This window comes from Passer domesticus, chromosome 7 (genome assembly GCF_036417665.1).
Source record: "Passer domesticus isolate bPasDom1 chromosome 7, bPasDom1.hap1, whole genome shotgun sequence".
Classification (NCBI taxonomy): Eukaryota; Metazoa; Chordata; class Aves; order Passeriformes; family Passeridae; genus Passer; species Passer domesticus.
Window position 1 is genome coordinate 15547393 of NC_087480.1, and position 26543 is coordinate 15573935.

Below are 26543 nucleotides of genomic sequence, written 5' to 3' on the forward strand. Positions count from 1 at the left end.
CCTCCACAGCACGCTCCTCCTGTGCCCTCTGCTAACATGTCCTCGTTTTCCCACTAATGAACACTGTGCTCTGCCTTTGGCTGCCATCCCACATCCCTAGCATTGACACCGTTTCGGCTTTCTGTGGGCGGTTTATGGAGCACGCAAGGAAGAAGAGGGTGAATTCCTCTTGCTCTCCCGCCTGGCGCTGCCTGGCTGTGGCTGCAGGGCTTTAGGACCCAGGGGTTGCCGAGTGGAGGAGGCTGAATCCCCTCCCGCTGTCATCCTCCTGCCTCTGCAGCTTTATTCCTACAGCCTTCAATGGTGACGGACTCGCTCCCTCCCGGGCTGCCAGCCAGAGCCACAAGGCCTCGCTAGGAGCGGATCCCTGCGGCTCTATGGCATCTCCCAGGACCATCACCATCGTCGCCCTCTCGGTGGCCCTGGGGCTCTTCTTCGTCTTCATGGGGACGATCAAGCTGACGCCCCGGCTCAGCAGGGATGCCTACAATGAGATGGTAAGCGGGGCAGCACGCAGGGAGGTGCCGGAGGGCTCTCCCCCTTGCAGCGGGAGCAGCGGGGGGTGGCAGACCGCCCTGGAACCCCGAGCGAGGGCCCCGAGCGGGAAGAAGCTGATCTGACCCGTTGCTTGATAGACATGGAGAGAAGCCAATAAAAAGCAGTGCCCAGCATATCCTGGCAGCCCTCTGGCTCCGGCTGAGCCGATGCACGGAGGAACCTCTGGTGGAAAAGGATGGCGAGGGGAGGCAGGGAGGATGGGGTGGCACAGCACACACAGCCTGCAGGAGGTGGGGACACAAGGGTCTGGAAAAGCAAGGCCTGCAGGAGGGCCAGACATGCAGCTGATCCCCGAGGGGAAACCTAGCCACTGGATGGGGGTGGGAAAAGCAGATGTCAGCTCTGGCAGATGTTCATCCTGAAAATTCCGTGCTTTAAAGCAAGGATATGACACTTACTGTCCCTACCTCAGCAGACTTGTACAGGGATTAATTAATGATTGTGAAATGCTTTGAGATTCTTAGCTGGCAGAGGAAGGTATTATTAATATCTTCTTATTATTCTCTTTGGCCTGGGAAATGAGGCTCTCCCCCTCTCGCCTAGGAGGAAAGGGGTGAGGAGAGGAGGGAGAAGGCACTGTGTGCATTTCTCACCTGTCTTCATTTCTCACTTGGTTTATGCTCCTCTGCTCAGGGCCAGCCCTGCTGCAGAGCCCTGCCAGCTGCAGGCAGGTGAGGGACTGGCTGCCACATTTTGCTTCCTCATCTGTGTTTATTTATTCTCCTGCTCCCCCCCACCCCCTTCCCCAGTTATTTATTGTGGTGGTTGAAAAGATTACTATATTTTTTGTGCCCTTAAATAAATAGTGCTGGAAGTTTCCAGCACATTCTGTTCTCTCCCTTTGCTCCACCTGCCCAGCTGCTTTTCCTTAGCTCTCAAATAACATCTGAATTGCAGAGCCTAGTCTGCAGCCCAGCTCAGGGATCTCACAGAGGAAAATCCCCTAGAAGTATCTCATAGGCAAGAGACACATGAGGTAAAACCCCTAGAAAACAAAGCTCTTAAGCTTCTCCTACAGAAAGAAAAAAAAAAAAAGCACAGAGACTTTAGGAGCATTGCAAAATGCTTGTTCTGTAAAATATTTCACTTCTGTGTCCCCTGCTGCTTTATCAAGAGTCAGGCCTGCAGGTAGGAATGATCTCTGGTTTTATAAAGCAGGTATTACACAGCACCATTATTCTTCATAGTCCACATTCATGTTACATATTCATGGCTCATTAGGCTCTCCTGCCTTTGCTGGGCTACATCCTATGGTGCTCTGTCAGGTCATGCAGACAGTTAGGAAAAAACCTGACCTTGCAAAGCCATGGCTTTTTGCCCCCAGCAAACAGAGAACCTTTGTTATCTATCTAAAACAGCAAACCTGTAGTTTTTCATTCAGCAAAAAACCACATTAGCTTGCCTATTAAAATACCTAAAATACCAGAGTACTCTAGGACATGCTTATAGTACATTTCTTAAAAATGTTGTATTTTTCACAAGTGTCTAAAAATACTCTTCTCTGAGGTTTTAGTCACTGATGGTTTAAAATACATCCTTACAATGCAAACACTTTGAGTAAACATGCCATGAGATCTTCAGTTATTTTGTAGCAAAAATGACAATGCTGGATATTTTTTAACCACCTGTGAAGCATCAGTTCCTCTCAGAAGGAAGCATCAAAATCTATGGAGACGTGGGAAAGTTCTGTATGCCTGTAATGTAGGTTTCCAAAATTGTGTGGAAATAAATCCACAGTCTGATCAGTGCCTGTGAGAGCTGAACAATCCTGTAACTGAGATTTGGCTTCCATTTCCCTCACGCTGATTGGAAAACAGAGAACACAATGGCAAGAATGTCTTCAGGGATTTTATCCTCAAGTATAAGTGGAAATAATTTCAGTGGCTCACACTGAATATAGGAGCCTTATTAAAATATCTATAAATATAAAGGAAATACTTGATTGCAAAACAAAAAGAAAAAAAAAAACCCAAACGAAACAGTAAGGCCACTGGCACCTAGTGTTCAAATGCAAGAACCAGGACATGTGTAAGGACAAAGGTTGTTTTTTTCCCCAAAAGCAGGCTGAGTCTTGCAGTTTACAGTGCTTCTAAATCCAGCATAAACCAGGGAACAAGTAAAGTCAAATGTCAGCTTGCTTTCACCTGAGGAAAGAAAGGATCATGAAGGTATGTAAGCACAGGATAGGACTGGTGAATCTCAGCTTTGATGTTTAGTCCCACCCTAAGCCTGCACTGCCCATAACTACTGTAAGTTGTTTTGGAATATTGTAAATTTGCTTTGGAGTAGAAAGATACTTGTATTTACTCGCTGAGCTTTGGTTTTGCAGGGATTGCGTGTATTAGCCAATTTCAAAGCACAGCGTACTCTTAGAAAGAGGTTTGTTTGTTTTAATAACAGGGTTCTGCACTACTAATTTCAGCAATTGGAACCTCAGATTTTGGGGTAAGGTACACCTGGCCTGGTTGTAGTTCCAAAGGTGGATGAGAGGTTGCAGAACTGTTTTTCAGTGAGGAGACAACAGCTCAGAAAGGGGAAATTGCAGATTGGTATTTTAATATACCCCCAAACAGAAGCTTTACAGATTGGGGTATTGTGCCAAAGGGGTCTGTGACAATTGGAATAATTTTTAGGTCATGTTGCACATCAGTCTTTTTCAATGGAAGTCACCTTTGCCTTTGGTTTCTCTCATGATGTCCTTGGCTGCTTGCTTCCAGAAACGAGCCTACAAAAGCTACGTGCGGGCCCTGCCCATGCTCAAGAAGATGGGAGTCAGCTCCATCCTCCTCCGCAAGAGCATCGGCGCCCTGGAAGTGGCGTGCGGCATTGTCATGACACTGGTGCCTGGTCGCCCCAAGGACGTGGCCAACTTCCTGCTGCTCCTCCTCGTGCTGGCTGTGCTCTTCTTCCACCAGCTCGTGGGGGACCCCCTCAAGCGCTACGCCCACGCCCTGGTCTTTGGCATCCTGCTCACCTGCCGCCTGCTGATCGCTCGGCAGCCCGAGGAGCTGCCGCCGGACAAGAGGATGCTGTCGGTGAACGGGGAGGAGCAGCCACTCATCCACGAAGCAGCCCCCGAGAAAGGCAAAGTGAAGGTGTCCTAGTTGAGTGCACGTGAGGAAACACGGACCCTCGAGGCAGCTCTCTCCAAAATCACCCAGAAAATTTGGTTTTTATTTACCTACTTGCATTTTTTTTTGTTTTTTGGTCTGTCTAAATAAAGTTGCGCTTGGGGTCTGAGAGATACAAGGTATGTCTACACTGTAGTCTTGCTTTTGCTGCTGCCCTGTAATGCAGGAAAACACAAGCTAGCTTCCACAGGGACAGCTTGGAGGCAGTCAGCAACCCGGCTGGAGCAGTGCTGGCCTCAGCAGGAGCTGCAGACCCAGCCTGGGACCCTTCATCTGGGCAGGCACTCAGGCCACCCTGGCCCTGCTGCAGTGGGGAGATCGCTCCTGAGAGCAGCCCCGAGCCCACAGCAGCACAGCTGGCCTGGGTGCTGCTGCTGCCCGGAGCAGAGGCTGGGCAGGCCTGGCCAGTGTCCCTGTGCAGCCCCACACACACATCTGCCTTTCCCTTTCCATGGTCAAGGGGTAAAAGGGACCCTGTTACCAAAAATTGCTGGAGAGAGGGATTCCTTGGGCTTTGCTTCCTCTGTGCCCAGTCCCTTCTATGGAGTGCTTGTCCAGAGAAAACATGGGATGCTCTGTTTACATCTTCTGTATTTCTGTGCAGAGGCTCCAAAACTGGGACAATGGCCTGATAACAGTAACTTTTTGCCCGCTTCACACCAGGCAGTGTTATCTCTTTACCCTTCTTGGCAGAGAGTAAGGGTGCCTGGAGAGGGGATGGGGAGTGGGACTGCCCAAAGGACTCCAAAGTATCTCTCTGATGTTGGCAAGTAGCATTGTGCTCCCCAGTTCCCTGCAAGTTCCTTTTGTCCCCTCCCACAGCTACTGTGACTTTATAGATTTGCTGTCCATTTCTGGAAGATGAGGGTCTGAACAATCACAGGTACCTCACTGCTCCTCCCACATACAGCCTCAGTGAGCTGGATAAATCCTGTTACCAGAGCCCGAATCCCTGTGGTGTATCTGAAATATTAGAGTGTCATAAGGAGCATGTGTTACCTCTGAAATTTGACTGGTTTTCTTAATGTTTGTCTGTTCTCAGTTTTTTTCCTTTTTTTTTTTTTTAATTAGTCACAAAAATAAACTTTTTGAAATTTGGAGAAAAATGTCTTTACAGAAACAAATTTCTTATTTGAGAGACGTGTCTGAAAACATTTCCCTCTGGTTAAACACTCCACCTAAAATGGGCAGAACTATGTCAGGCAATTTGAGAGACACTGCGATGCAGAGTGGAAGTCAGATAAACTCTACTTGGTTACATGTTAATAACCACAGACATTCAAAAGAAACATTTGGGTATTTTACTGACACAGTCTTAAATAAAGTTCTGCTATAGTTCAATGCAGCAGTGAGAAAAGGTAACTCCAGTAAACATTGTATCTCTATGAAACTTGATGCTGGATATTCCTACACAGTTTTCTCCTGAATTGTGCTGCTAAAACAAATACAGCCCTATATATATGTGTATATATGTAAATATAGGGCTGCATCTGTTTTAGCAGCAAAATACACATATATATGCCGAAAAAGCCTCCTCCCAGAGCTCCAGATGGACTAACTCTTAATCAGATGTGCACCCTGAGCAAAGGAAGCAGCAGGCCACCTCTGTTGGACAATCTCATCTTCACAGACTATCTCAAGATCATTCAAAATATATACACAAAATTCCCTTCACTTCTCAAAAGATGCTTTAACTACCATGCCCCAACTGGGGTTATTAATTGTGTTTTAATTCAAAACCAAATAAAAATACTGTGCATTCCCAGGAAACCTGACTGAACTGCTGAACTTTCACCTGGGCATCCAACCCAGGAAAGCTTTGGGAACAATTGTTGTGTTTATCTTTTGTAACATTCCTCACTGAACCTTGTAGAGATGATGATAATAAAGCATCCCGTGGAGCAAAGCCTCTCTCTGTAAAAGCTTCAGACTGTTCAGTGACTACCATAAAAACCCCTTTTTCACATTTGCATGGATATGAACAACTGACCCGCAGCAGTGCCTGCATTCTTTGTTATAGAGAGAGCAGAGACAGCTCATCCTGGAGCCCAGTATCAAGAATTCTGTATTTATCTTAGCGGGCTGACCTCTGTCACTGCCCCCCGGCATTAAACAGCTATTTTTGGACGTTTCCAGCCATCTGTGCTCGCTGGAAGTGACAAGTAGAGATCCACTCCTCCTCTAAGACCTCGATGCTAATTTACTCTTCCTTTTTTCCGTTTTCTTTAATTCTTTATTTCTTCTCCACGCCCCTCATTTCATTCCGGTCGGCCTCAGGGTTACTGCCTCGCTTTATATGTGCATTTTTCCCCTGCCTCTCTGTTTTACAACGTAACCTCAGGGTGCCGTTCCCCGCCCGGACACACCTGAGGGGAGAGACTCCTTCCCCTCACGGGGGGCTCCCGCCCACCGTGCACCGCGCATGCGCGGAGCCCGCCCGCCGCGCCTGGTGGCAGCTCCGCGCAGGCGCGGCTGGGCGGGTGGGAGGGCGCACGCCGGGCAGTGCGCATGTGCGGGGCGCTGGCGGCGGGGTTTGAACGCACGGACGGTTGGAGGCGGCGGGCGGCGGCCCCGGAGGGCTGGCGGCTGTGGGAGGCGATCCGTGCCTGCGGCAGCACGAGGGCTGACTGCCCTGGGATGGTCGGTGCTGCCCCGACACAGGGACGGTTAGCGGTCGTGGGATGGTGAGTGGCCAGAGCGGCGGGAGGGTCAGCGGTCGTGGCGGCGGGGGTCGGTGCCCAGGGGATGGTCAGTGGCCGTGAGGGGGCGGCGTGAGGGGGGTAGTCAGTGCCAGGGCAGCGGGAGGGTCAGTTGCCCCGGAGTGGTCGGTGCCGTGCGAGGGGAATGGTCAGTGGCCCTGGGCAGGGGAATGGTCAGTGGCCCTGGGCAGGGGTGGTCAGTGCCGAGGGGATGGTCAGTGGCTCTGGAAGGGGATGGTCAGTGCCCGGGGAATGGTCAGTGGCCCTGGGCAGGGGTGGTCAGTGCCCGGGGGTGGTCAGTGGCTCTGGGTAGGGGTGGTCAGTGCCTGGGGATGGTCAGTGGCCCTGGGGAGGGGTAGTCAGTGTCCGGGGATGGTCAGTGGCCCTGGGAGGGGGTGGTCAGTGGCCCTGGGATGGTCAGTGGCCCTGGGATGGTCAGTGGCCCTGGGCAGGGGAATGGTCAGTGGCTCTGGGCAGGGGAATGGTCAGTGGCTCTGGGCAGGGGAATGGTCAGTGGCTCTGGGCAGGGGTGGTCAGTGGCTCTGGGCAGGGGTGCTCAGTGGCCCTGGGCAGGGGTGGTCAGTGCCCAGGGGATGGTCAGTGGCTCTGGGCAGGGGTGGTCAGTGCCCAGGGGATGGTCAGTGGCTCTGGGCAGGGGTGGTCAGTGCCCAGGGGATGGTCAGTGGCTCTGGGCAGGGGTGGTCAGTGGCCCTGGGCAGGGGTGGTCAGTGCCCGGGGGTGCTCAGTGGCCCTGGGAGGGGAATGGTCAGTGCCCGGGGATGGTCAGTGGCCCTGGGCAGGGGTGGTCAGTGGCCCTGGGCAGGGGTGGTCAGTGGCCCTGGGCAGGGGTGGTCAGTGGCCCTGGGCAGGGGTGGTCAGTGGCCCTGGGCAGGGGTGGTCAGTGGCCCTGGGCAGGGGTGGTCAGTGGCCCTGGGCAGGGGTGGTCAGTGGCCCTGGGCAGGGGTGGTCAGTGGCCCTGGGCAGGGGTGGTCAGTGGCCCTGGGCAGGGGTGGTCAGTGGCCCTGGGCAGGGGTGGTCAGTGGCCCTGGGCAGGGGTGGTCAGTGGCCCTGGGCAGGGGTGGTCAGTGGCCCTGGGCAGGGGTGGTCAGTGGCTCTGGGCAGGGGTGGTCAGTGGCCCTGAGCAGGGGAATGGTCAGTGCCCGGGGGTGCTCAGTGGCCCTGAGCAGGGGTGGTCAGTGCCCGGGGATGGTCAGTGGCTCTGGGCAGGGGTGGTCAGTGGCCCTGAGCAGGGGAATGGTCAGTGCCCGGGGGTGCTCAGTGACTCCCCCAGGCCCGGGGCTCCGCCGCCGCTCTGGGTGCCCCGGGGCCCCCAGGCCGGGCCGGGGAGGCCTCCCCACGGCCGTGCCCTCGGCGTGCCCCGGGCCCTGGGGGTCGCGGTGGGGGCTGCAGGGGAAGGGGGTCCTGGGGAGCAGCGTGAGGGCTGCTGGTGCCACACTCCTCGTTGTGTGGGCTCGCTGTCAGCCAGAACTGCCCTTCCAGCTGCGCTCTCCTTCACCAAACCTTTCTGGTAGAACTCCTGCAGGGCAAAAGAGAACAAAACACATGTAGGGAAGGTGCTGAGGGAGCTGAGAGAAAGCTGGTGCTGTACTTCAGAGAGTGGTCACCGAGCTTTGCTGCACTGGAAAGAGACAGACAAACCTTTAGGGAAATAATGATGTTTGTAAGCTCGGAAGGAAGTGAGAGGTGGAGAGGGAGTAAGAAGTGAAGTCATTCTGTTTTGTTGTGTCAGGAAAGATAGGTTCCAGCAATCCAGGGACAGGGGTGCACACTCTACCAAGTTCAGGAAATTGTAGCAAAATTTCTTATTTTATGGATAAAAGGTTGATCTCTCCGGCATATTGAGGTGCAAATGCCACTTTTTGTGGCTGTATTTCACCCACAGCTGTGCAGTTTGACACTGTTGGTAGCTCTTGTGCCTCATTTGGAAGTTTACCAAAATTTCTTAGTTTTTGCAATCCAAGCTGGTTAGTAGGAAGGCTGCAGAGGAATGTAATTTTTGTGAAATAGAAGAGAAGTGTTGTTATGATCCTCTAACATCTGTACATAACCCTTGCAGAGAATCATCACTTGTTGACTGGTTGTATTGTCATACACAATAGAAGTAAGGAAAATAATAATTAACTTAGAAGAAATCTTGGTTGTGTTATATTAACTTTCTGATTATGTTGATTTTTTTAATCAAAATGCTATAAAGATTGTATCAGATAATGTTTAACTTGAAAGGAGCTTGTGTTAATTTTTACTTGGGAATTTTTTTCTTTTTAATGTAAGATGAGAGTTTTGATACACTGTTGTCTTTGCATCTTTGAGGATCTTGTCTGATCTCTTGGGGAGCAGTCAGCTCTAAACTATTTCTTCTGAATTTACTCTCATGTTATGCAGGATCCCTCTAAAATCTGCTTGTCAAAATAAATGTTTCTTTTCCTTGCAGGGAACCAGCTCTCTGACATTCCTCAGCTGATCACTTTTCTTACCTAAGGAAGGATTGGCTCTCACGTGACTAATGAGTAAAATTCTCCATTCTCAGCTGGGAGTCTGAAAAGATGAAGCGAAGGAGTTGTTCCAGGACCCCAAAACAGCCTCTGCACAGTCACCATAAAAGCCAAACTGATCTCTCTGCCTGGCGAAAAGGAGGGAGAATTGACTCTGAAAAAAGTTTGCAGAATAATCAATCTGCTAATGATGGGAAATATGACAGCCAGAAAGGGTCTCTAGAGCAAGCTTTGAGCTACTTTGAGAAAGGTGAGGGAGTTTTTTGGGTGCCTATCTAGAATTGAGAAGATGACAGATAAATTTTTAATTTAAAAAATTATATCTGTTTTCTCTCTTTAATGCCTGAACTATGTATCATTTCTTTAATGTCTTAGAAGTTTTGTGTTACTACCATGTAAAAAAAAAAAGGAATAGCATAGAATGGTTTGGATTGGAAGGACCAAACCCCCCTGCCATGGGCAGGGACACCCTCCAGTAGATCACATTGCTCAGGGCCCCATCCAGCCTGGCCTTGAACACTTTCAGGGATGGGGCAGCCACAGCTTCTCTGGACAACCTAAGCCAGGGCCTCACCACCCTCACAAGAAAGAATTTTATCCCAATATCCCATGTAAACCTCCTTCAGTTTGGAGCCATTCCCTTTGTCCTGTCACTACATGCTCTTGTAAGAAGTCTCTCTATATATTTCTTATTATAATATGAATAATTTTAGAATAATTTCGCTTCTCTTCTCCCTCTTTAACACCTGAGCTATGTAATGTTTCTTTAATGTCTTAGAAGTTTTTACTTTGTTACTATGTCAAGAAAAAGAATATGTGCAGGGACAGTCCAGAGAAGCTTTAAGTTAATTTCTGTCCAGAAGTAGTTTCATCATGTGCTTGTCCTGTTTGTTTTTCCTAGTTCAAGACTATGTTGCACTGAAGAAGAAGAGTGTTGTGCAGAAACACTTGGAAGCTGTGGAAAGCACTGCCCTGAAACAAGGGCTGCCCCCTGAAGGGTTTGAGATACTGCTGAAGGCGGCGCTCAGTGGCAGATTTGGTACAGCATTTCTGTACTGCTGGTGTAGCTTCTGTGAATGTGCCTTTCCCCCCTAATCAAACCTGCTGAGATAATGTGCTTATGGTACTGTAGCATGAAATTAATTTTTCTGGCATGATTTGGTGTCGTTTCCATTTTCCTTTGTTAAGCTGAAATGAATTATTTGTCATCATTTTGAGGTATACGTAGGTCCTTACTAAATTCATATACACCATTACTTTGAGCAAGGAAGCTCTAAATAATTTTGTCCAGAGGGAATTTTGGCTTAAGCTGCAAAAGAATAATGAAGTACCTGGTACATGAGCACCATCTTACTTTTTTTTCCAGCTGATACAGTGAATACTCGTTTATTGAAGAGCCTGATTCCTGCCTCAGTGGTACCAGAAAGTTCTGTGGTTACAGCTGTGTCTTGGCTGTGTGTCAGCAAATGCTCAGGCAGCACTCAGGTAACTTAGCAAGTGTTTACAGTAGTTATTGCTTCTGCACAGGAACCATAAGAACAGGTTATTCTGAGGAATCAAAAATCCTGAGGTTTTATTGTACAAGGTCTTACTTATTGTCATTTACCAAGGCTGGCAGAGATGCCCATTGCTAGAATGGCAATGGGAACCAAGAAACACATTAAGTTTCTGTGGAGATTTGGTTCCTGCTTGTCTTGTATCTTTGAACTCCTCAGGAATGGTGTCTCCAACGCTTCTGTGAAATCCTTCTGCTCTGTGAGGCATCCTTTAATTTCAGTGAGGTGTCCCTTAGGTTATGTGCACCTTGGCTGTGGCAATAACTTAACATTAGGAAAAGAGTCTTTTTTATGTTCACATGGCCTGCTCAAAGGTTTACGTGGTAAAATCATTTAGGTGGGCAAAGATGAAGGCCACAGAACCCAACCATTAAGCTAATGCTGCCAAGCCAACCATGTCCCAAGAGCCACAGCTGCACATCTTTTAAATCCCTCCAGGGATGGTGATTCAGCCACTTCCCTGGCAGTGTGTTCCAGTGCTTGACAACCCTTTTGTAATGAAATTTCCAATTTCAACCTCCATGACAACCCTTTTGTGATGAAATTTCCAATCTCAACCTCCTCTGCAGAACTGGTTGTTTGTTTCTTCTTGACCTACCACTTTTGTACTTGGGAAAAGAGACCAGCCCTGGCTCACTTCAGCCTCCTTTCAGGGAGTTGTAAAGAGAGAGATCTCCCCTGAGCCTCCTTTTCTCCAGGCTGAGCCCACGTGTGCCCTATTTATTGGATTCCCTCTCTCCCAATCACCACTGATACACAAATAGGGTCCCATATTTCTAGAAACCAACACCCAGTTCCCAACAGCAGTGATGGGGCCAGTTGTTTGCCTGGTGAATCCCTTGGCAGACTTTCTTCATCTGAATACCCCTGAACTGTTTGTCTGTAGCTCCTGGTTATCCTTGAGAATGGTGTATCCTTTCTGACTGTCTCTGGAGCTGGCTCCTGATTCCCCTGCCTTGCTTTTGCCCATCACTCAATGTAATGTGGGTTTTTTTTCCTGTCTGCAGCTGCTTTTTTTAAAGTGGCTGATCACAGTGTTTGACTTCATTGATCACAAGGAACAGCTTCATGCCCTCTATGGTTTCTTCTTCTCCTTCCTGCAAGATGAGAAGTTGGTAAGGAGAACTGAAGAACATATGGAACTGATAAAATAAACCTAAATGTTCATTAGTAATATACATATTAATGCTAGAATTAGTCTGGAGTAGGTGTTGGTTAGAGAGCATTTTCTGATGGCTGGATTTCTTTATTTATTTTCTCTTTGCATTATAAGATTGCTGGGTAATTTAGATCCATAGACCGGCAAGCACTGTGAGATTGCTGTGATCTGTCTGCTTAAACATGTTTTCAAGAACTGCTATACTGTATCACAGAGAGTGTGACCATGTTTTCTGTCTAAATTCCCAAGAGTAACAGTGGTCTCTGGGATTGTCAGACATCAGCAGGTGGAGTCTCCGGCTCTTGGGCAGAAACTGACTTGTATACTTTAGGCAAAAAATAAAAAAAGGAAAAAAATAGTGCAGTGTTTATTTAAGGTGAAAAACTAATTGCCGTTCTACTTAATTAATTTGAATTATAGCTTAAAAGAGAACAAGCATTCAGGCAATTTCTGCCATATGGCAACTGTAAAATCCAGGAATTTTGAAGTGTTTGGATTCAGTGCATAGTAAGATAATCTTGGCAGTCATGTTAGATATGAAATTGTTAATATTCTTTCACTTTATATTTTATGGTTAAAACAACTTCCCAAAATTCTGAATTATACTTCTTGTAATGTTTTTAATGGCTTTAGATTAACTTAAATCCAGTTTTATGGAAAGATTATAAATTAAGTTCTTAATGTTTGAAATAGCTTTTTCAGACATGATGGATCAGTTGGAAAGTGCATCAGAGTTGGTTTGAAACTAATTTAAGGCTCTTTAGAGCCTCAACTGCAGTTAAAAGTTCTAAAAAAGTATATTGGTTCAAAGGTGCCTTTGCTTTTGAAAATGCAATTGCACTTTCACTGGTGGCTCTTGTAATTTCTAGACCATGTTCCAAAAGAAATGATCCAAGTGAATTAAACAGCTTGGTTACTGTCAGGACTGCTCACAGTGCAGGTGAAGCTCTAGATGGAGTTGCTGTGTGGGGCTGTCTCTTGTGCTGCTCTCTGTGTGTCCTGGCTGTGTCTGCAGCAGCAGCAGAGCTCATGGCTGCCCTTGCTTTGCAGTGCCCCTACATCTGCCACCTGCTCTACCTGCTGACCAGGAGGGAAAATGGTGAGTCTCATCTGTGTGGGCTGAAATACCATTTCATTTCTGATTCTGTTTGCTGCCTGTTCTTCTAGTGCAGCTGATAGAATGATTAGCCAATATTGTGCTTTTAATGCAAGGAAGAATGAGTGGTAGTTCAGGCAAAGCTTTGTGTAACACTTGCTGAATTGGAAACTTCTCTATTACCCTAGAAATAAGAATTATTGGTTCTGCTTGCTTTGTCATGATTTTATAATAAAAATGTTACTTATATAACTTTTGCTTAGATGTCTAATATGGTATTTTTAAAATCCTTTATATTCCTAATTGTATTTCCAGTCAAGCCTTTTCGGATTAGGATACTGCTTGACCTCCAAGCAAAAATGGTGAGTTTATTTCAGATCTTGTAGAGTTTGAACTGTGGTTAATAATGTACTTTGTAAGACTAATGTCCTTACACAATGGAGAAGTGTGACTTGGACCTGGAATTGTAGGTTTTAGTCTTTGTAGCATTAAAGTTTCTCTCTTGCACGTGCATTCCTAATTTTCATGTGTGTTTTGTGAGCACATGCAGTGATATACGCAAAGCTCAATGTTTTATGACCAGGTATGGGAAAATCTCTGAAGCAAGGGGCAGCTTCACTTACCTATTACAGTCTTTAATTTTCTATTCATCTTCCTTTTTCAAGTGGTACCAAAAATGACTGAAAAATGTAAGATTGTAGAGGACCTTGCTTTTTTTTTTTTTTTAGAAAAAAACATTGCTATAATAACATGTTTTTAGACAGCAGAAGACCATGTTTTATCACTTTGATTGTTAAATTCCTTTCTATCAGTTATGACTACAGAAAGGTCTTCAGTCCTCTTGCTGTTGTTATTTAATTGACCCAGTTTCTGTTGTTTCTGTCAGTTTTAGTTGTTTATCTATGGTTACTTGATCATGTGTAGCTCTAGGAATTTAGCTTTTACTGATCTTTTCTACTTCTGAAACACAGCATTCAGTTTCTATATTAAAAACATACCTCACGTGTTTTCTCTCTTGTTCTGTTATTTTACAGGGAATGCAGTCTCATCTGCAAGCTCTGCTATCACTTTACAAACTTTTCTGCCCACAACATGTTACCATAACTCTTCCTGGGAAAATGAAGGTAAGGAATTAGATTTAGTCAATTCAAAACCACGATTTACTATAGTATTTGTATGGAGCTTTCTATTCAAGCTATGGCAGATTTACTGGTGAGAATTAATTCTATTTCCTCTTTTCACTAAGTAAAATCAGGTTTAGATGAGGATTCTTTGCCTTGTGTTTTGTTTCCTCTCCAGCATAATGAGATGATTTGGTAAGGAATGACATCTACCTTTATTTTATGAGGATTACTTTAATCCTTCTTTGTGTTCCTGCTGGGTTTGACTTGTTTCACACAATATTAATTTCTGAAGGAAACAAACTGTCTAATTTGTCAAGGTATTCTTCTAATTGCTGCCATGCTCAAGTACAAATGACAGTGGAAATCAGTAAGTAGCTCTGCACTTGGAAAGTCTTTGTCATAGGAGAGAGAAAAAAGCAGGTAAAAAATGTAGGAAACTGATTTGTCAGAGCTGCAAGGAACAACAAAAAATTACTCCCCTTTTAGAGAGGCCTGTGTCCTCAGCCCTTTGACCAAGTAGAAACATGTAATAGAACCAGATCTATAAGAGAAAACAGCAGCTGGTAAGACCTAAATTGTGCAACAAAAATTTATTTCAGTGGGATCGACTTAAAAGTTTGAGATTTTTGTTGGTTTTTTAGAACAGACATTTAATTTATATGCAGGCAAGTTGAGTTTCAATAAAATTTGTTTCAATTTGTGTATTTATATTATTCTCTAAATTTTTATTTTGCATTGTGCTGCACAGTCATCTGCTGGAGAATTTACATTTTTTAGCATGCACATTTACATTTTTTAGAAGTGCAGTAAATTACTAGCAACTAGATCCCAAATATTTCTTCAACTGTTTTTATGAACACACTGTATTGTGTACTAAAAGCTTGATTAACTAGGTCCAAGCCAATCTAAATACTTTTGTGATGGTTTGGCACCTGATTAGAATTTAAATATTGATTGGCATTGAAATGTCCAAAAAAGTGCAAAAAAGTGTTAGCTTTTCCAATTTTTTGTAGTAATATCTACAATAATTTTAGTATTTAGTTACTCATGGCATTGTTCTGTTATGTAGGTGTCACTGCTGCTGAATTCAGGAAATTTTTCTATTAACTGAGCATGTCATGTTTAATTTGAAGGCGTACTTGAGGGTTAATCTATGAATTGATGATTGGTTTGAATTAAGATTATAAGACAGAAGTGTTGGAGATCCCTTGTGAAAAGGGGGATGTTGTTTCCAAAGGAAATAAAAGCTCAACTGTTGAATTGTAGACCAAAGGTGATGAAACTGAGGAATGATGAGAGTTCTGTGCTGTGAAAATCTGTCAAGTAGAGCTGAGTGTCTCTACATGACTGTGGTGATGTTTATCAGAATAGAAAATGATCTTTTTGTTGCTTTGTCCTAGCTTGACTTCTTGCATGGATGTCTGATTTCTGTTTCCAGACTTACTTCAAGAACTCTGAAGGCCCATGGAAAGCAGCAATCACTGCAGTGAGGCAGAGAACCCAGGGAACCTCTCCCCTGTCCAAGGCAGTGTTTTTAGGCATATCTCAGCCTCAGTCACGAAAAAGGGTATGTTATGGGCATGAGGCACATCCCAGAAGGTGCCAAGGAGTGGCTTTCATTATGAATATTGGCACATAATGGGAGTCTGGCTTTATTTGGCACTGGAAAGGGGGGAGTAACTGTAGAGAAATGCAGCAATCAATTATAATGAAAGCCTGGGTACCTTTTTTGTAAAACTGGGTTTTTCTGGGAACACTGTTCATGAGTGTAGCCAATGGCATTGGAAGCTGAGCCATTTGTGTTTCCTTTCTACAGAAATGGAATGCCCAGTTGGTTATACCTGCAAGCAGTGCAAACATAAATAATTTAGAAGAGGACAGAGAAAATAACTCTTTTTATTTGTACAGTACAAATGAGTTTTTTCCAGTGGAGCAGCTGCAGACCTTCCCTCAGCTCCTACAGAATATCCACCATCTAGAGGTGAGTTCCAGGAAGGTCTTGGTGAATGTTTTGGGACATCAAAGGGTGTTCCTCTCTGCCCTATTTGTGTGAGTAGTGTGTGGGCTACCTAATTCTAACAGCATCTAGTCCTAACTGAGGATGGTGAATGAGTCCTGGGAATGGTCTTGTTGCTGGTAAAAAGATTGGACATGAGGTTCTCTGGCAGTTTATTGATGTAAATACTGAATAATTATTTTCTTTTTTTCCTTGCAGTTTCCTTCCCAGATGGGTTCAGTGCTAGCAAACCCCTTATTGCTTCACTACATGAATTGTGTGAAAGATGAATCTATTTACCTGAGGCTTTACTATTGGATGGGCCAGATGCTCCAGGAAGGTAAAAACTTCAGTATTATCTTGTGAGGCAGGGAGCTAAAGGATGTCTGGGGCTTTTCACTTTCCAATAATGGTTCTTTGCTATTCAGATTTACAGAGATAAGCATAGTGTTAAAACAGCTACTGGAGGAGAGCTGAATTTGGTTTCTCATTGTGCTTTTCTTGCTGTGCTCATATTCAAGTACAGTATTCTCTCCTGTTCAGAATGCACCTGGTGTGTGGTTGATAACCCATATGAAGAAGAATTCAAGAGCTTCCTGGAAACAATCTACAAGGCAGAATGTTTCTTGCAGGTAAGTGCATGTTTTATGGAAGCCAAGGGTTTCACAAAGTCTTCCTTTAAAGAGCTTCTGGCAGTTACTTGTTTCCTGTAGTATTTCTGAGACAATGACTCAAGTGATAAAAATACCTTTACCTATGGCAAGTCAATATTCTGGAAATAGCCTTGGTTTCTGCAGGAAAAATGATCTTAAGAATGATAATTTGAATGTCTGGCAAGTATGGCAGGAAGGAGCTGTGAGCCTCTTGCTTTCTGCAGAGTGATGTGAGTGTGGCAAACTGCAGTCAGATGGCTTTTTGAATATTTTTCTTCTGCTTTTCAGGATGGATTTTCTGCCTGTGAAGAGTTCCTGTATAAGACCCTTCCTCTCTGGGATGGCTTCTGCTGCCGCTCAGAAATCCTCAGGCTCCTGACTTGGATCCCCCTCAGCAGTTTCTCTGGTATGTGCCTCAGATCCTGTGGGTGAGCTTGCACAGTGGGATATCTCGGGGCATAGAATTTGTGCACTGATATACTGCTTTCTCATTTTTTTCAGACATTAAGTCATATCTCTTTGATCCCCTGGCACAGCTCTTTTTCACATCATCTATTTACTTTAAGGTAATTTAATTAATTACATTGAATACAATGACTGTATTCACTAAACATCTGGTTGATACTACTATCTGTACTTGTGTTAGGTGTAGCAGTCTGAGGGATTCTATAAGAAACATCTTTTTGAGAAGTCTGTGCCCAAACAGGATAAAATATATACTTAGAGTTTAACTTCATTAGGAAATAGGTGCTTTAATATGTGTTCCTTTTCTGAGTGGAATTAAGCTGGGGCACTGGAGATAAAAATAACTGATAGCACACAACACAATAGTTCATTTGTTTTATTGCAGTATTAACTATTTGTTTAAACTGTTTTATTGCAGTTTTTCAGAACTTGAAGTTCACATTCTTCAGGAAAGGCTATATACAACACATACATTCAGTTCTAGGGGCCATGCAGCTATGTCACTGCTCCTGAGAAACTCCTGGTACCTTTCCTTGGATATGCCATTTCTCAAAGCATTCTTTGTTTGAAATTATTCTCTTGCATAAATTGTCATCAACTTGATTTCTTTTTGCCTATTGCAGTGCAGTGTTCTGGAGAGCCTGAAGGAGCTGTTGCAGAACTGGTTAAATTGCAATGTGATTCAAATGGATTTGGAGTTTTCTTCTGTGTAAGTTTGTCTTTAAAGAATGCAAGCCATGTTCTGTGCATTCCTCACTGGTGTATTTAGACCTGTATTCTAGCCCTAACACCCAGCTTAAAGACAGCCAGAAGGTTAATAATGCAGTTATGATTCTGCTGTATTGTGAGCTACCTTGTCAGGCCTGTTCATTGTCTTTCTTTAGAAGTATTTCTGCTGGCACTGGAAATTGAGGTGTCCAGAATTCAAAATCCTCATACCACTGACAGCTGGGTGTTCATAATGGTGCTGATAACAGTGTGTTACTGCCTGTATTGAAGCACAAGTGTCTGTTGTTGAGTATTCGATGGGGCAAAAGCATAAACTTCAGTTTTGTTTTCCCATTTTCCATGTTGCTGTTTGCAAAGAGGTTTCTGTAATGTTGTGCCATGTCTTTGCTGCAGGAACACCACCCTCTCTGGACTAGTGAACTTGGTGGCTGAACTGGTTCACTTTGTGGGATGGCTCTCAACAATTGCACTGCGTTTGGAAAACAATTCCACACTCTTGCTCTACTTCATTCTGGATTTCTATGGGACTGTGTGTATCCCAGCGATTTTGTCTTTCTTTTCAAGTACTCCTAAGGCCTGTTTGCATTTTTAAGCTAAAGCATAAAAGCATCTTCCTCATTCTAGTTTACAGAATTGGTGATTAAATGCCAGAATATTCCACATACTTGGTAGATCTGCAGGTGAAAGCTGCTGTTGTTGCATCCACAGGCAGAAATAAATGTGCTACTAGAAAGTGGTTGCTCTGAATTCAGAGGTGAACTGAGGAAGGAGAAGTAACAGTAGGCCATAACCTGCTTTTTTAAATGCTGACTTAAAGAAAAGAACAGTGATCAGTTCAATTTCAAATAACATATCTTGGGTTTTTTCTTTAAATGTTTCCTTAAAAATGTGGGGCTTTTTTTTTTAGTTTGTGCTGTAGGCACACTGAACATCATCAAATAGCCTTAAGTATTCTCCAGCTTCCTCATGTCCTCTCTGTAGTTGTGCTTATTGTGAACTGCAGCCATGCTGTAACAACAGCAATGGCTTCTACAGTTCAGATTGGGAATAGCTGAAAAAACAATGACAGTTCTGGGATCTATTTGTAACTGAATTTGTCCACTAAAAATGCACAAAAGTGATGGGCAACAACACTTGTGTAAGACACCCTGGCCTTCCCTTCTGGATGGATCTGGCTGGAATTCAGTGTTGTGCTCTCTGTTGCTCTCACTCCCTTGGCACTTTGTAACAATCATTACTTTAGCAGTAATAATCAGCCTGGATGTGTTTCATTTCTGCAGGTGTGTGACATATACCTGAAGTACAACCTGCCTTTGCTGATAATGCCTCCTGCTGGGGTTTTCTACCCAGCACTGCTCAGCATGGATTCTGTCAACTTGAATCAGCTCTGCTACATTATGTACAGGTACTACAACAGGTGTAGGCTGCAGGAACTCCTTGTCTTCTCTTTCAGTCTTTTGGAAATGAAATGACTTTGTTGTAAAAATCTGGGATCTTCTTGCTGTGCAAGGTAAAAATTCCACTTGTGTCCAGCTTTCATGATGAAGGATTTTATAGCTGTAGTTCCTACTCTTTTTTTTCAGTCTGTTATCCAAGATAGCAGGATTCTGACCTCTTTCCTGGCATTATTTCCATATCTTTGATATGAAAGAAGTTCCCCTATTGTTTTGAGGGAACTAAAGTCAGCCAGCTGGGATTAATGGTAGTAACTACACAACTTCTCACTCCTGTTCTTTGGCTACTACACTTGAGCTTTTCCTTACAAATTCTGCCATGTGCTGGGTAGGAAGCACTTCTTCCACCTCCAGACTCCAGGAATTTAGGACTGCCTTGTGCAAGGCCAAAGACAGCACTGTTTGTTGCTCTGCAGGATCCACCACCAAGGCTGCACTTCTTGGCCTTGTTAGTTCCAGTGGCTGCATCTGAGGAGAAGAGTGGCCAATAGCTGACAGCTGGTGCAGGGCTCTCCATGTGGCTTTTTCTCTAAGGAATCTGCAGGGTAATTAACATGACAGGAAGGTCTCCAGGAAATAAGAAGAGCTAGTGCTTATTATATAGAACAACTGTCAAGTTGCATTACTTCCAGTGGCTTCTGTTTCTTTGCTTAGTGAATGAAAGTCTCCCTTCTTAAAAACACACTGCATTTCTCTGCTGATTTAAAGGCTGGATGTCCATTCTTGTGTGTTGCACTTATGAAGGTGACTGTCCCAGGCAAACTGGTCATGTGTGAATCATTTAAGGTACCAATATTATTAGGTATGTCCCTACTCTGCCAAGTGATAGTCCTTTGAATTCTTTTTCATGTCTCTTTCACCAGTAAAGTTTGATGATCTTTCTCATGGTGGAAATACATTTTCTTGATACATTCCTCCAGCTTTTTTTCAACACAGCCATGTAGTAAAAATTTATAGGCCCCTAACTTTGTCTATTTTGTTGGGTTTTTTTTTTTCAGGTATCGAACCAACTTGGTGGCTGCAAAACAAAATGAGCTCAGTAAAAAGGTACTGTGGGCACATCTGTTATGAGCTAGAACAGACTGTAGCAAGTAATTGGGTTGAGTGGAGGGGAGGTGTACTAATGGCCATCTTTTAAGGACTGCAGGGAGCACACAGCTGCTTTGAGGATGTTATTTATTAATTTTTTTCTTTTTTCCCCTCAGCAAATACTGCAGTTCAAGTTCAGTAACCAGACATATCAAGAGTACAACCAGTACATAGTAGCTATGGTGGGCTGTCTGTGGACATCCAGTGCATTCCAGAAGGATATTCATCCTCAAGGTCTTTGTATGGATGATAAACTGCTGAGTAAAACTGCAGTGAAGGAATTAAAAAACAGCTTTAACATTGTTTATCATCCAGCCATGATGGGCTACTCTGTTCAATTCCTGCAGCAGGTAATGGTGTAGCCAAGATCTGGATCTTTCATGGCACCAGATGTTCTGTCTTGACTGTTTCTGTAGAGAAGGGTCTCTGTGCCCTGGCTGACTGGTAGAGGCAACTGAGCTTTCAAAAGCTGCTGTGGCATTCTGTGTTTGTTAGATTACTGGCTATTGAAAAGTCATTGTTTGTGTGGTGTGAGAGGGTTGTATGTATGAATGTAGCAGTTTTGGATGTGAATTTGTACTCATGATAGTTTTGAGATAGAACTAAAATAGCAAATTAATGAAATAAATGACACTTCAGTAAAAGCTTACCAAAGGTGCATTCTGCCCCACAAAATAGGCAGTGTGATCTAAATATTTAAACTCTAGAAAGTCAAGAAATGCATGGTTAAATTATATACAGCTGTTTGTACTAGAATTTGTTAGCAGTATTTTCTAGCTCTTGAGGTAGTTTTTCTGGCTTACTAAAATAGAAATACAAGTAGCTGCTTCAAGTACAGAGGTAACATAACATTGTCTTGCATTGTCTGGTGTGAGTTCTGCCAGGAGTTCTCTTGAGCTCTGGGTGCCCTCATGTGTTCAGTGCAGCTGCTGAAGAGTGGAGAGAGCAGTTTGCCAGAGCTGTTATTGTCCCAAGATGTGTGTGCTGCTCCAAGAAACCAGGTTTTGTAGGCTGTCCAAGGGCTGCACAGAGATGCCAGTTTATTGTGAGAAAACTCTGGCAGGCTCAAGGCAAGTGTAGGTGTGACTCCTGGAATGCAGCAAGGGGCACCTGAGAAGTTGAAGCAAAGAATTCTGGTTAGGAACACTTGACAAATTAGCCTTTGTTATGTGCTCAGTGTCCTGAATCAAGCTAATTTATATCTTACTGCTGATTAAACTCAGATTTTGTCTTTGCTTAAGGAAGCTATTTTGGTTTTGTTAGACCAAGGAAAGAAGTTGTATACATCTCATATCTTTTGTCCTCATAATTTTTGTTCTGAGGCTTCCTAGAATCATGGAATATCCTGCAGTGGAAGGGACCCACAAAAATCATAAAGTTCAACTCCTGCCTCTGTAAAGGACAGCCTAAGAATCCCACCCTGTGCCTGGGAGTGTTTTCCAGACACTTCTTGCATTCTTTCTGACTTGGTGCTGTCACCACCTCCCTGGGGAGCCTGTTCCAGTACCCAGTGATCCTTGGTGGGAAGAACCTTTTCCTGATATCCAACCTAAACTTGCCCTGACACGGGTTCCTAATTCTTCTTTTTAAGTTTTGCACATTAAAAAAACCCCAAACTAGAAACCAACAACCATAACACAAAACCAAAAAACACCCAACCTCAAAATCCCTTAAAAAAAACCCCCAAACCTTCTGGTGGGGAATTCTTGCATTCTCTTTCTACTGTAGAACCAGGAGAAATTTTGCTTAGCAGCTATGACAAATGTGTTTTAAGGCAGGAGGAAATAATGTTGAGCTGCAGGGACATGTTTTCCTTAGCAGTGCTGAGCACCAGAGGGCAGTGCTCTGCAGCACTGGGGGAACACAAGCACTGATCTCAGTGCCACTTCTCTCCTCTTGCTCTTATTGTGAATTTCTGATGTTTAGAAAGGGAGACTTTTACACTGCACAGAGAGTAGTAAAGATACCTGTGAATATTCTCTGTTGCTGTCCTGTAATGCTGCAGCACAGGACAAGAGGGTCCAGATGTCACCTTGCCACTTATGCACAGGGCATGATGCTGGAAACAGGGTTAAAAATCTCTGAATTTCTTTGCATGCCTGCACTTGCTGATTTAGGAGAGGACTTAGCAGAGATCTAGCAACCCTGGACATACTTTTTATCTGACTTCATATTGTTTTATTCCCTTTCCTTAAGATTTGTCCTGATGATACCACCTTCAACTTCAAATTCATTAAGGTAAGATTTCTTGTTTTAGTAAATAAAGCAGGCAATTTTCAGCAGCTGTGTTGAAGAGTGTCAGGTTCAGTGTTCACCAAACTCACAAATGCTCTAGAAAAATTTTGGAAGGGGAAAAATTACAGCTGTAGGCTTTGATTCAGTCTCTTAACAGGGCCAAACAAGAAAGCATCAACACCTGAGAAGTATCTGTGGCTAGTGATTTGAGGTTTTATGTATTTCCTTCATGAGTCAGTGCAGGGCTGTTTATTGCTCTCTGCAGGCTCCAGGAAACGTTACATTCTTGATGCACTTAAAGTTCATTGGTAATACAAATTCTGCTTCATATTATATTTCTGAGACAGATGTGTAGCTTTGTTACAGCTTTGAACAGGAATCCTTCACTGAGCAAATACAGTGGCAGTTGGTTTCCTTTCCTATGCCACAGTGTACTTCAAACCTGATCTGGAGGAATCGCCACTAGTGATGGAAGGAAGGCTTTTACAGCCATGTTCTTTTAGTTCCTGACATATTCCCTGTTGATCCAATAGACGTTTCTTTTTTTTTGGAAGTGGGGTTTATAAAAACTCTCAGTATTAAAGAAAGATGATGATTCAGTCTAAGAATGTGTACTGTGTAATTGTGGGCATTTAGGAACAGCAGGTGACCCTGTACCTGTGGGTATTTACAGATGTCACCCAACATGTGGATGTTGTCCCACAGGAAGGCAGAGCTTGCAGACCTTTCCAAATTGTCCGAAGCAAGGTAAAGCTTTGTTCTGCACATCTGACTCTTCTTTCTGGTTTACAGGGGAAGAAGTGGGACTGGTATCTGGAATATCTCTACACCCAAGGCTTGAAGGGGCTGAAGGTCTTTATTGAGAGCAGCATCAGTCGGGTTTCCCAGGCCTCTCACAGCAAAGCTGGGAATGTGGAAGCGTGACCTGGGGCTCACTGGACTTCTTCTGTCATCTGGAGCAGACTGCAGACTCTGAAAGACTGTGTCACTAATTCTTCCCTTCTCACAGGAGAGAAACAGAGCACTGACTCTTCCCTGCACTTTTGTACTGACATCTCTCTTGTGAAAGTGAAGATACAGATGTTGAGCTGCTTGGTTCACTAACACTGAGCCTCCTCTTGTCCCTGCTAAACTTCTCTGGTCTGAAGCTGGTGAGCTCTGTGTGGTGTGACATCCACCTTTTTCTCCTGGTGTGTCTCTGTTGGAGTATCTGTTCTGATTGAGAAGCAAACATTTTCCATCTCAAAACTGCAGTGAACAGTGGTGCTTCATTTATAAGCAATGTTGACCCCTGCCCTGATTTGCCTTCCTCAGCAGCAGGTAATGGGAAACAACTTAATCAGCCTTTCAGGGGTCCTGTGCTGTCTTGGATTGGAGCAATGTGAGTTTCCCAATTCCCTGTTGTACTCTGTGTGACTTTTAACAGGCTGACCAAACTGATCTTCCTAAAGAAGAATTAGTTAATTAAATTAATTTGCATTTTGAGGCTTACGGAACAGTTTCTGTGCCAACTCTGTTTATAATGATGTTGTACAGCTGGAAGGTTTGGTGTTCACTTGATGATTTATTGGTGTGAGCACCTACACAGTGTTGCCACCAGCTCACCAGTTTGTATATTGATAAGTGCAAATGTAACTTTCCTTTTTGTGTTTTTAGCTCCATAGGTGTTGTATATTATTTGAGTACATATGTATAATATATGTTCTGTAAAATATTTCTTATGTGTCATATTGAAAAAACTCTTTTACAAAATGTCTTCTCCTGTCGTTTCATTTTAAGTCTGAGTAGAAGCTGAACTGAGGTTTCCAAAATCTGAATGAACTTTATTTTTCTGCCATGAAACAGGGTTGTAACCACTTGAGAGTTGGGTTAGATTATAGTGAATTTTGCATTGTGAATCTCTGCTTTGATTCAGTAAAGGAATCAGTCTTGAGAGCGACTCTGGAGCCACTCAAGACGTTTGCTTTCTTCATCCCCTCAAAATCAGGCTGGTTGAGTACCAGGGTTCTCAGCTCAAGTACATTTGGTTAATGTCTAAAGTACTGCCCTTTTCTTTCATCTGTGTTATCCCAAGTAGTATAAGTGCAGCTTGCTAATTTTTGTCAAGAGAAACAGATCTTCAAAACCCTGATTCTATTTTTTCAACAGGAGAAACTCCATGCATTAAAAATTCCTCCAAGTGGATATGTTTCAAGATGTGGCCCTAACATACAATGAGTATTATAATTTTTCTGTGAAGCTACCTTCAAAAAGGTGTTGGAAATATTATTTCCACTTATGCTGGAAAGGCTGTGTACATCCCAAAGAAGCAATAGCCAGGAAGACAAGGCCTCTTGTTAGCTGGGTACTGTTTGGAGTTTGTGGAAGCTGCATTCCTGTCAGACTGGAGGTGCTGCCAGAAGCTTCATTTCACTTGAGAAAGATGCCAGGGTTCTTAAGAGTGTGTGTGATGTGTGTAAATGTATTTAAAGGGGCTCATAGCAGAATCCTTTAGGATATACTGAATGTTTTACAGTTACTGGTCCTGAGATCAGTTTTCCCTCAGGATTGGTGTTTGGTTGAGGAAACACAGAATCATGTCATGGAAGACTTGCAGCATCACAGGTGTTTGTTATACCCTGTGTTGTGAAAGTATTTAACCAAACTATGCACACTTTTGACATTCAAATACACAGGCTGGGCACTTAGAAGTGCAGAACTACAGCAACAGGGCAGATAACTTGATTTTATTGTCAGGTTGTTTTTTATGGGTTGTTTGTTAGTTTTGCTGGATGGACAAGATGCCTGTTTAAAATCCATCCCATGAAGCAAAAATGTGCCTGGTATTACTGGGCACCAGAGATGACTTTTAGCCTCTTTATGCTGTGGTAACTTTTCTTTTTTGACATTTGAATATTATTCTTCTCTTTTTCCCCCTCTAACTATCTGAGTAGTATTTCACTTGAGTGCAAGAATGGCCCTTTTAGGGAGGAATGTGCTACTGTATCTTTTTTATTTTCTTATCTTTTTTCCCCTGCTTGCTCTTTGCATTTGAATCATCACAGCAAATTTTGCAGACCATTTTCTCTTAAAAGCATGTGCTCAAAGACTTGGCTGACCAAAGCTGCTCTGAGGACTAAAATGGACACAGTCAAGACCCATCCATTTCCTGGTAAGTGACAAATGAGTGATTTACCTCTCATGCCTATTTCTGCCATTGTCAGGTAGGTGGACACTATGAAATTGTAGCAGAAACAACAGTGCTGGGTGTTATCACAAGGCTTCTGCAGGCTTTTGATTTAGGGGTTTTGTAACATCATAAACAGGCCATGCCAGTGGCCATTTCAGTTTAACTGCATCCTGTGGCATTGCTAGTAGCTTTTTATCTGATTTCAAAAAGTGAGGCCTCTCCCTTTGGAAAAATCTGAGTGGGTATTAAATAGGATTTCAAGGTACTGGGCCAGAAGCCGGTCTGGGGTAAGCAGCCACAGCTCCACTGATTTCTAATGGGTCTGTGTGGAGTTGCACCAGCTGAACATCTGGTCCCCAGTTCACACAACCAAAGCCATTAACCCCTCCCCGTCAGGCACAGTGAGCATTATGCATCTGAAAATCCAAATGCCTTGGGCTAGAGTGAATCTGAATTATTCTTCTGAAGCCATGTTTGCTTTGTGTTTCTGTTCATTATTTTGATTTTGTGGTGGGAGGCTCGTTTGTGCATCTTTATGCATCAGAGTCTACTGCCCTTTCAGAGAGAGCTTGCTCTGAAAGAGTTAATAATTTCAACCTGTTTTCAGCTGGAATGAAGAAACTGGTTCCTCTGTATCCCTGCTTTCTATTCTTTTGTTGGCCTACTTCCCTCTGCTTGCATTTTGCATTCCTAATGCCATGAATAAATCAGGACCCAAGGATTTAGAAGGTGGTACAGCTGTAACCACTCAGAAAATGGAATCTCTGAGGCTTGTACTGCAGCTCTAACAACTGCCAATATGGGTGCTCCTGAACTCTTCTAATAACATTTAACTGCTACCAAAATAAAATTCACTTTGCCTTTTTTTGATACAATCTTTGAGATTTTTGTGCCTCTACCCAGTGTCTCCTCACTTG

General features: G+C 44.0%; 2 protein-coding genes across 5 annotated transcripts; both read left to right on the top strand.

The window, feature by feature from the left end:
• The first annotated feature begins 151 nt into the window (after positions 1–151).
• On the top strand, positions 152–3807 carry TMEM35A (transmembrane protein 35A). The gene is made up of 2 exons (XM_064427078.1): positions 152–497; positions 3276–3807. Exons 1-2 carry the CDS (start codon positions 378–380, stop codon positions 3660–3662), a joined length of 507 nt encoding a protein of 168 aa, XP_064283148.1. The 5' UTR covers positions 152–377; the 3' UTR covers positions 3663–3807.
• Positions 3808–6222: 2415 nt separating this feature from the next.
• CENPI (centromere protein I) lies at positions 6223–24209 on the top strand. 4 transcript variants are annotated; one of them, XM_064427079.1, is made up of 21 exons: positions 6223–6373; positions 8841–9151; positions 9803–9940; positions 10268–10386; positions 11465–11572; positions 12667–12715; positions 13028–13074; positions 13747–13836; positions 15275–15403; positions 15653–15817; positions 16052–16172; positions 16376–16464; positions 16774–16891; positions 16987–17051; positions 17574–17659; positions 18073–18208; positions 18960–19084; positions 20132–20180; positions 20339–20572; positions 22419–22460; positions 23250–24209. In XM_064427079.1, the coding sequence occupies exons 2-21, from the start codon at positions 8953–8955 to the stop codon at positions 23379–23381; spliced, it is 2241 nt and encodes a 746-aa protein (XP_064283149.1). In that variant the 5' UTR covers positions 6223–6373; positions 8841–8952; the 3' UTR covers positions 23382–24209. The 4 variants fall into 4 exon arrangements, with proteins under 4 accessions (XP_064283149.1, XP_064283153.1, XP_064283152.1 ...); XM_064427082.1 differs by having other exon boundaries at positions 6371–6397; XM_064427080.1 differs by lacking the exon at positions 6223–6373 and adding an exon at positions 6390–6437.
• Positions 24210–26543: the final 2334 nt, after the last annotated feature.